Consider the following 9819-nt stretch of genomic DNA (forward strand, 5'->3'; position numbering starts at 1 on the left):
TGCCTCCTTTCCTGAGGACTGGAAGGTAGCAAATATCACCCCCATCTTTAAAAAGGGTTCCAGATGAGATCTGGGAAATTACAGGCCAGTCAGTCTGACTTGAATACTGGGAAAGTTGGTAGAAAGCATTATCAGGGACAGAATGAGTAGGCACATAGATGAACAAGTTATTGAGGAAGTCTCAGCATGGGTTCTGTAAGGGAAGATCTTGCCTCACTAACCTGTTACAGTTCTTTGAAGGGGTGAACAAACATGTGGACAAAGAGGACCCAATAGACGTTGTTTACCTTGACTTCCAGAAAGCTTTTGATAAAGTTCCTCATCAAAGGCTCCTAAGTAAGTTTGAGAGTCATGAAGTAAAAATAACAGTCCTCTTGTGGATCAAAAACTTATTAATTAATAGGAAACAGAGAGTGAGTATAAATGGGCAATCTTCGCAGTGGAAGATGGTAAGCAGTGGGGTGCCTCAGGGCTCAGTACTGGGCCCCATACTTTTTAACTTGTTCATTAATAATTTGGAGTTGAGAGTAAGCTAAGTTTGCAGATGACACTAAATTGTTCAGGGTGGTAAGAAGCAGAAAGGATTGTGAGACACTCCATAGGGATCTGTTGAGGCTGGGTGAGTGGGCTTCAATGTGGCAGATGAGGTTCAATGTGGTCAAGTGCAAAGTAATGCACATTGGGGCCAAAAAACCCAGCTACAAATACAAGTTGATGGGGTGTGAACTGGCAGAGACTGACCAAGAGAGATTTCTTGGGGTCACTGTAGATAACTCACTGAAAATGTCAAGACAGTGTGCAATTGCAATAAAAAAGGCCAACGCTATGCTGGGAATTATTAGGAAGGGAACTGAAAACAAATCAGCCAGTATCATAATGCCCCTGTATAAATTGATGGTGCGGTCTCATTTGGAATACTGCGTACAATTCTGGTCACCACACCTCAAAAAGGATATTCTAGCATTGCAAAAAGTCCAGAAAAGGGCAACTAGAATGATTAAAAGGTTTGGAACACTTTCCCTATGAAGAAAGGTTAAAACGCTTGGGGCTCTTTAGCTTGGAGAAACGTCGACTGCAGGGTGACATGATAGAGGTTTACAAGATTATGCATGGGATGGAGAAAGTAGAGAAAGAAGTACTTTTCTCCCTTTCTCACCATATAAGAACTCGTGGGCATTCGATGAAATTGCTGAGCAGTAGGGTTAGAACGGATAAAAGGAAGTACTTCAACCAAAGGGTGATTAACATGTGGAATTCATGGCCACGGGATGTGGTGGTGGCTACAAGCATAGCCAGCTTCAAGAGGGGTTTGGATAAAAATATGCAGAGGTCCATCAGTAGCTATTAGTCACAGCATATTATTGGAACTGTCTGGGGCAGTGATGCTCTGTATTCTTGGTGCTTGTGTGGGGGAGGGGGGCTTTGAGCCCCACTTGTGAACCTCCTCTTTTTTTGGCCACTGTGTGACACAGAGTGTTGGACTGGGTGGGCCATTGGCCTGATCCAACATGGCTTCTCTTATGTTCTTAACCACAGAGCCCTGGCAGATACCCCACCTCTGGGTGTGCTGATGCTAGCCGTGGGCTACCCACATGCCACTCAGATCCAACCAAAATATCATCTTATAACAAGGTTGATGGCATTCCTGGTTCCATGCCCTCTTGTTGATTCTATCACTCCATCTTCTTGGTAGCCCTCTCGCCTTAAACTTCTTTCTCTAATTCTGCGGAAGCAAGTCTTGCATTAAGAATTGAGCACATTAAGTTAATTTAAACAGCTATGTATTAATTGCTAAATGTTCGTCTTTTCTTGTAATATACCAGTTAATCTTTGCTCCTTCTCATAATGGATCTGCTTCACCATTTCTGCTCACAAGACATTGCTGGAGTAACTTCAAAGGAATAATTGTAATAATACTGCTGGTGAGGCCACAATCATTTTAAGTTAGAAAGCAGGTCATTTCTTCGTTTGGGTTAAAAACCAGTCAGATTCCAGACAGAATAAAAGCAGGAGTTGGAATGCAAGGAATGTAGCAGTCCATGAATTTATAAAAGAGTGTTCTGTTTTAAGGAAACAAGCAAGAGACTGTTCTTTAACTTGGTAGTAATTCACGGCTTTATCTCCCAGAGACACACGATCCCTGCCACTAGCAACAATAATATGCGGAGAATTTCTTGGTATTTCCCTTATGATGGCAAAGCAAGATTGTTAAATGTTGTAACACAATCTAAGTAGTATTGCTCCCACATTATGAGATATTTAGGATATGCATGTTTACTATAAAACTAACTAAGTTATTTTGTTTCTGTGCAGGGCTGCAATAAATAACATTAATTTTTCCTTTTCTCAGTATCTAAAACAGACTTTTCCCTCTAAAACCAGGAGACAATTAAAAGACAAACGGGATTTGTCCCCATCAATTTCTGTATGAGCAGATCAAACAAAATGGCCCTTTCCTACTCCTTGCACTGGATTCCTACTGATTCCTTCTGGGAAGCCAGGCAGAGTCCAACAACTAACAAGCACCTGAACTTCCAACCATGGCCATCCCTGCCACTAGGCAAATTAGGTGATTGCCTAGGGTGCTAGCCTTCTGGGGGTACTGAATTGGGTGCCCCCCATGTGACTTGGTGGCATGCCCAGCCTGACTGCCTGAGTTCCCTCCATGCAGGCCTCTCAGAGGTACAGGTGGTGGGGCATTCTCCCTGTTTTTGCACCCCTGGAGTGTGAACATATACTTTATCAGAAATCAAGGCACTTCCATTTCTAAATATCGTAGTCTACCTAAACTCAAAGCTTAACAGAGAATATACAATAATATATTTTATTGGACCAGCTACACTAACAGTTTAAAGAAATATGACTGATCTTACTCTTCCTGTTGGTCAATATGTTCTTCAAAGGATGAAGTCATTCCACTGATTTGCAGACCTGATATGTTATTCAAAAGCCAACCGTGGAAGGCTTAATGTTATGGGTTTCTCTGTAATCTCAGAATTTAGGATCCAATCTCCCCCACCTTTTCTACTAAACAATTATTAGAAGGCCACGTGACATCAGAGCAGTTGAGGCTGTAAAATCAGAGAACTTAAGCTAGTAGTAGGCAGCTAGCTCTGGCCTAATTTTTATGGCGGTTATAAAATGACATCTGAGCTTCATCCCTTCACATTGCAGGCAGGGACTCACCTGATGGAATCTCTATCATGAAATGAAGATTCTTACACATAGAAAACTAGTGTATCAAGCAGGTTAGAACAGAAGCTTCTGTTACACTTTCAATGTGTAGAAATGTTGTTTTGGAGAAGAAATGTTCTATCACAGGGGTGGCCAAGGTTCCCTAACATAAGAGCTCCACAGAATAAACGTCAGATGTCTGAGAGCTGCAAGACATGAATGTCAGATGTTTGAGAGCTGCAAGACAGGAAGGAAGGAAGGAAAATAGATGGTGGGGTGGAAAGAAAACAACTTTAAATGCATTCTCCAAGCTACCAGTTGGCTTGGCTTGGAGAATTGATTTAAAGAGAGAAATGCCTTCTCCAAGTCAGCTGACAGGGCAGTGGGGGCTTTGAGAGCCACACAATATGTGAGAGAGTGCTACATGTGGCTCCTGAGCTGCAGTTTGGCCGCCCCTGTTCTATCACATGGGCCCTTGCCTGTAGTCCGAAATACTGCAGCTCAGACATAGCTTTACCACTTCCATGATAACAAGGTCTCTGTTGCAAGAGTAGCAAAGGCTCATTACAAACACCGCATCAACCAGTGGCATTAAGATAGGTATGGACAAGAACAGAATGGCTATAGACAGAGAAGGAAACGGCAAATCAAAGAAGGGGGTGGGAAGAACAAGACCCTCAGCAGAGAGGTTCAGAGATGCTCATTGTACTCTTAAAATCTATTCATATATTCTGCATCTCTCATAATCCAATCAAGCCCATTTCCCACCATGAAGCAATTTTTCCACTCACTTGCAGCTCCCCCCACCTTAAGCATCATCTGCTTAAAACTATTCTCTCATTTCTGATCACCTGTCTACCTATAATTTGAAACAGTCGCCAATCATCAAAGAGGAGGCCCATGCTTCTTTTTGAAAGGTGCAATTATCTAGGGCTTGGCTCTGGCACTGCTGCAGAGAAGACATATCACCCATTAAGCAGTTGAAAACCGCAGTTGTGTTGATACTTCCAGAAACGCTTAAGCAAAAGGGAAAACCTTCCACATTTGCAACACAGCCATTTGCTCTTATGGGTAGTTTAAAATTTATGTCAGTGCTATATTATTTAAATGTATTTTCATTAAGTGAACAGGCCCGAAATGCTGCATTGGAGCGAGTTACAAAACTCATGCTGACAAACAGCGCTAAAAAAGAATTACACAGTTAAATTGTATATTATCATGTAAATGGCAATGGAATGCCACATGGGACTCTATGCATTGTGCTGAGTGATAAAAAGCTGTGAGCTATAAATAAGAGTTAAATAAAGAGTCTTGTCAGTTAAAGCAGTGGAGTGAAAGAGCCTTCTAGGGCAGTTATAAGGGTAGAGAACAATAGTTAGTTAACAGCCCTGTGCATTTGGAGAGGCTGGTTTCTAATGCCTGTAAAAAACCCACACAACTCTATTGGGTTCTTGGTCTCAGAAGTAATTACAATCAAGATGATTCAAACCAACCCTATCACTGGATGGAAGTATTGCCGTTAGAAAGGGCAAAATCTATTGCGTCACCCACATGCTCAGGGTATTCTCATGCTCAGAACATCAGCTGCATTTATCTGGGATCTACAGAATGCACTCTAGTCTCCAGTTTGCAAAAGAATACACTCCCCAGATGTGACAAAGATCACATTTCTATCTGATAAACACATACAGTTTAGGGGATTAAGCTGCTTTATTTCATGCCTCCACTTTCTCTGTTTATGAAAAATGGCCCATGTATATTTAACATTACTGACCTTTTGTAGAAGGCAAGGCTCTTTAGAAATGGCTCCAAACCAACAGAACATTTGGGTCCCAATCCAGCTTTGATCAAGCTCTGGTAGCACTGCATGGGGATGTACATCTTTGTGCTGAAAGACATGTGTAGCCAGCTCATGGGGGCTTGGATATGAGCATTATGATGAGAATGCCCAGCCACATATGTGTTTTAGCTTTGCATGTAGAAAGCTGTTTTTGTGTATTTAACTTCCTTACTGGATTCAGCTATGAAAATGATTATATTCTGCTTTTAAAACCATTCCCACAAGAATTACAACAGAAACATAGTAAAATGAAACTCTAAATGACCTTCAGTGCAATTCAAAGCAGTTTCTCTTGTCTAAGGGAACTGATTTCAATGGGCTTACACTGGACTAACTCTGCAGAGGATTGCTTTGTAAAACAATAATTAAGACTTTCCCATTCAAGATATAGTATTCCCATAAACCAAAATGGAAAGCAGTAATAGCTGCTAAGCACAGTATATGCTTTTTGAGATGCTCTTGGCATTGCTGCCAAGAGCAGTTCCTCCTCTGTAAGGAACAGCCAGAAGGGCTGGACTGTGTTGAAAACTGAACCAAGCTTATTTTCAAAACAGACAAATTATTGTTATACGTCTGTGCAGTGATACCTACTAGGAGTAACAAAGTTTTGTGTGTTACTTGATGCACATGTGGTTTGGGATAACCTAAAGCAACAATAGACAAAAATGAATTTTGAAGACTGGACACTTCTCTCTCTTATCTACATATGAATCCCTCTTATTCAGTCCAAGGTAGATAGTAATAGATAATTAACATCCATTGATGTGAAAAGAAGGAAATGTGTCAAAGTAAACATTACAGTGAACACCAGAACTTTAAGCAAAGGCAAAACATTAACACATTTTTACTGAAATATCAATTTAGTATGTTACAGAAGAGCTTAAGAACATACATCAAGTACCTAAAATGCAGATTTTTAAAAAAAAACAAAAACAAAAGGCCATTTTATAAAAAAGAACAAAGTAAAGTGCATGAAACTTATTTTTTTTCCTCCTGTGTGATTCAATGCATCAAAAATTTACTACACTGACAAATACTATAAACCTGGGAATCGCGTCTCTGTCACCCCATTAGTCAATTATTTTACTGTACAGCAGTGGTTACATATAAAATAGACAGGGTGAGGAAGGAAGGAAGGAATTTTAACAAAAGCCCCTCACAGCAAAGGTTAAGAGCTACTGGAACAGTGGCATTTCCTACACACTTATTAACTTTGACATTATGTACATCCATTTGCACTGGAGAGACCCACATAAAAAAACACAGGGTTATGGATGGGGCATTCTCCCTAATCCAAAGTCTGAATAAGTGTGGCATCAGTTATTGGATTATAAATACTATTCAGTTTTAAAAAGTTATTTTCATTTTTTTAAATAAAGGAGAAAAGCAAGGCAGGGATTAAGTATCCCCTATCAGAATACACTGATCCCCACTGGCAAGGAAAACACAGATGGTCCCTTTCCACTTATGGTCAATATCGTTTATAAAGAGTCTTTTACCAAAGTGAATTCTTAAGAAGAAGCCTTAAGATTCAGTAGAAAAACACCTATTCTGGAAAGTGAAGCCTGTGTAAAACCAAAACACTGACAAATATTAGACTTTACTTTTCCATAAGAGCTCCTACTGGTTCCCATTAAAGGAGCTGATCAGGTTCATACTATTTTGGTCAGTAATGCTGTAACATCAAGTACTTCCTGACCATTCATTGGGTCCCTCAAAGCACTGTTAAACATTAAGAAAATGTTTTATGGGGGAGACTGTAGAGGAGATATTATTAGTCTTATAACAGACAATAGTGCAGAACAGGGATACTGAGGGGCTAACATTACATCTCATGCCTCAAAAAAAGAAGCACAGTGTGTATTTTAGTGCATCCTTCCTAATTATATAAACCTACTCAGTTCTCTTTTGTGGATCAAGTACAAATCTGGAAGCAGTGGTACTTGAAGACAATGCAGTGTGAGGTTTCACTGGAAGTTCAGAGACTGGACCACAAGTGAAGTATCAAAGAAGAAGCACATTCTGCTGATGGATCCCTGTAGCCAAATGACAAGGACCCTACACACTACTGATTCCCCAGTGCTCCTGTTGGCTGTGGCATATATTCCTGCTGGGAACTTCAGCAATACTCTGGCTTTAGAGGTGCCTGGCGACCACCTCCACGCAGGTTGCAGCGCGAGTCCCTTCCAGGACTGGCGCTCTTGCAGGAGGCCCAACCCCCTGGCTAGGACACTCTTCCGGTGGGTGCCGGGGGGTCACAGCGAGGCGGCCTTGGCTTTGCAGTGCAAGATGTGCTTGTGGACCAAGTCCACGCGGTCCTGCAGCAGCTGGGCTTGCTGGTCGGAGAGGAAGCCCAGCGTCTCGGCCAGCGGCTCCCGAGTCCGGTAGAGGCGGCGCAGCTCGGCGGCGGCGTTGCGCAGGCGGTGCAGCTCCCGCAGCCGCTGGGCGGTGGCCTCGCGGAAGAGGCAGACGGAGCGCAGCAAGGGCTCGTTGTACTTGTCCCACATGGCCAGCAGCCGGTAGCCGTGGCCGAGGCCGGCTTCGTTGTCGAGGAAGACGAGGCCGCCGTTGGGGGCGCGGAGAAGGTTGCTGGTGGCGCGGTGCATCACGCGCGGGTCCCACTGCAGGCTGAAGAGGTTGCTGACCAGCCGGTCGAAGTTGGCCGTCAGGTAGTCGAAGAGGATCAGGTCGCTCCACTGCACCAGCTCCGCCAGCTGGGCCGGCGCCAGGCCGCGCAACTCCCCAGCCGCCAGGGGCTGCAGGCGCCGGCCGGCCTCGGCGCGCCACGGGGCGGGGGCCACCACCTCGGTCAGGTTGTCCACCCACTGCGCCACGCTCACCACCGCGCCCTCCGCCCAATGGGAGCCGCGCAGCTCGTCGCGCACTTGCGCCCACTGCCCGCCGCGCGTCTCCACCAGCGAGAGCGCCAGCGGCGGCAGGCGCTCCTGAATGCCCAGCAGCTCGGCCAGGTGGTAGGAGAGCGCCTCGCCCTGGATCTGCTCCGGGTTGATACCGTAGCGCACGCAGGCGCGCCTCCCGTCCGACAGCCGCGCCAGCCGGTTGGAGCTGCGCCCGCAGCCGCCCCGCTCCAGGGACACCACGCGCGCCTCCCGCGCCCCCCGCAGCCACGAGGCCGCCGCCTCCGCCGAGAAGCCCGGCGGCACCTGAGCCTCCAGCGCGCCGCTCCAGAAGATCCCCCCGCGCACCGGCGGCGCCGAGGAAGCGGGAAGCTGCTCCAAACCGCCCATCGCTGGCGGCTCCTGCCCGCTCTCGCTCTCGCTCGGGCCGTCCGGGGGCTGTCCCGGCAGCGTGAGCAGCGCTCGGAAAGTTTTCGGGGCGGCGAGACCCAGGCGCCCCCTGGACTCCACCGGCGCTTCAGCCGCCCGCCTCGAGCCGGCTCGCTCTTGTGGGAAGCTCGCTCCCGGCTCCGCGAGCCGCTGGCTCCACAGCCCCAGCAGCGCAGCCAAAGCCAGCAGCCAGAGCACGGCCACGGAGCCCAGCCCGGCCAGACCCGCGCGTCGCATTCTCCTCTCCCGCTGCTTAGGCTGAGTCTGCCGCGGGCTCGCTCCGTTGCTCCGGGACCCCGCGGCTCTCCCGACCCGCGCTGCCGTCGCTCATGGCGGCTGCGGCTGCCCGGGGCAGGCACCGAGAGCCAGCTGCCCCAGCGGAAAGACGCCGGGCTCTGGATAGCTGCCCTGATCTCAGCCGCGGGACCGGCGTCTGCTCGGAGACCCTCCGCCGCTCGCAATTCACGGGCACCGAGACCACGTGGGGAAGTGGGGGCGCGGGGACCCAGCCCACCGCCCAGCGTGGGCTTCGGCTTAAAGCGGCAACGGCAAGGCGGCGGGTGGGGCCACAGCCGGGAGCTGGTGCCCTTCGGGGGGCCAGGCAAGGCGTGAGGGCCCTTCCGCTTGCCGGCAGCGCCGGAGCGGGCTGTGCTTAGGGCAGGCCCTAGTTTCCAGCGGCGGGCCGAGGCGTCTCTGGCAGGGCTGCCGGCTGCCTCTGGCTGCTCCTCCCTCCGCCCACTCGGTTTGGGTAGCACAAAGGACTCGGCACGCTTAGAATAAAAGGTGCGAGCGAGAAGCGTTATGAACATTTCAAAGGGATGTCCGTTTGAATGAGGTCAGATTTGTGGGGGTTCTAATAACGAAACAATACCCAGCTTTACTTCAGGGTTTTTACGTCGTAGGTGGGAAGGCGAGTTCGGTGCAATCAGTCTCCATTCCTAGAAAAAAACACAATTTAAAACTAGTGGTTTTTGAGTCCTGTTTGTCTTGCAGGGCAGCCACTGAGCACTGAATCATTGCTGGGAAGGCAACTTCACTCAAAAACGACAGTTAATTTTGCACTCTGGTTCTTCTGCCCGGCCCCATCCATGACTTAATCTCATCCATTATGGTTTAAATTGCATAGTTTTCTAGTTTAATAGGACAAGATTTTGCCTGATTTTAGGTTATATGATTATTAAGTAGAAAGTATTTGAAATTTGTCAGTAAAATCTTAAGGATGGGTTAAGGTAGAATATCACCAAATATGCCCCCCCTCCTGGAACTGTGAACAAAAGTATAGATTAATGCCAAGATGACAGGTGACCCCTTTTCTCTAAATCAGTGTAAGACTCTCAGCAAATCCAGTAAGTTCAATGAGATCTACTTCCCAGTCTTACTCTGGTTTACATGGAAGTAAGCCCCAGTTTCTCCCCCCCCCCAAGTTGCAGCCAACCCCACAGGATTTTCAAGGCAACAGATGTTCACAGGTGGTTTGCTATTGCCTGCCTTTGCACAGCAACCTGTGATTTCTATGGT

The 9819-nt window shown here is 46.9% G+C and overlaps 1 protein-coding gene across 1 annotated transcript; it reads right to left on the bottom strand.

Moving 5' to 3' along the window:
* Positions 1-7236: 7236 nt before the first annotated feature.
* FJX1 (four-jointed box kinase 1) lies at positions 7237-8569 on the bottom strand. Its single transcript, XM_060262817.1, has one exon. It carries the CDS (start codon positions 8536-8538, stop codon positions 7270-7272), a length of 1269 nt encoding a protein of 422 aa, XP_060118800.1. The 5' UTR covers positions 8539-8569; the 3' UTR covers positions 7237-7269.
* Between the last annotated feature and the right edge of the window lie 1250 nt (positions 8570-9819).

The sequence above is a fragment of the Heteronotia binoei genome, chromosome 21 (genome assembly GCF_032191835.1).
Source record: "Heteronotia binoei isolate CCM8104 ecotype False Entrance Well chromosome 21, APGP_CSIRO_Hbin_v1, whole genome shotgun sequence".
NCBI lineage: Eukaryota > Metazoa > Chordata > Lepidosauria > Squamata > Gekkonidae > Heteronotia > Heteronotia binoei.

Bases quoted from the DNA above. Each gene is read 5' to 3' on its own strand.
- FJX1 (XM_060262817.1), bottom strand. From the start codon at position 8,538: ATGCGACGCGCGGGTCTGGCCGGGCTGGGCTCCGTGGCCGTGCTCTGG.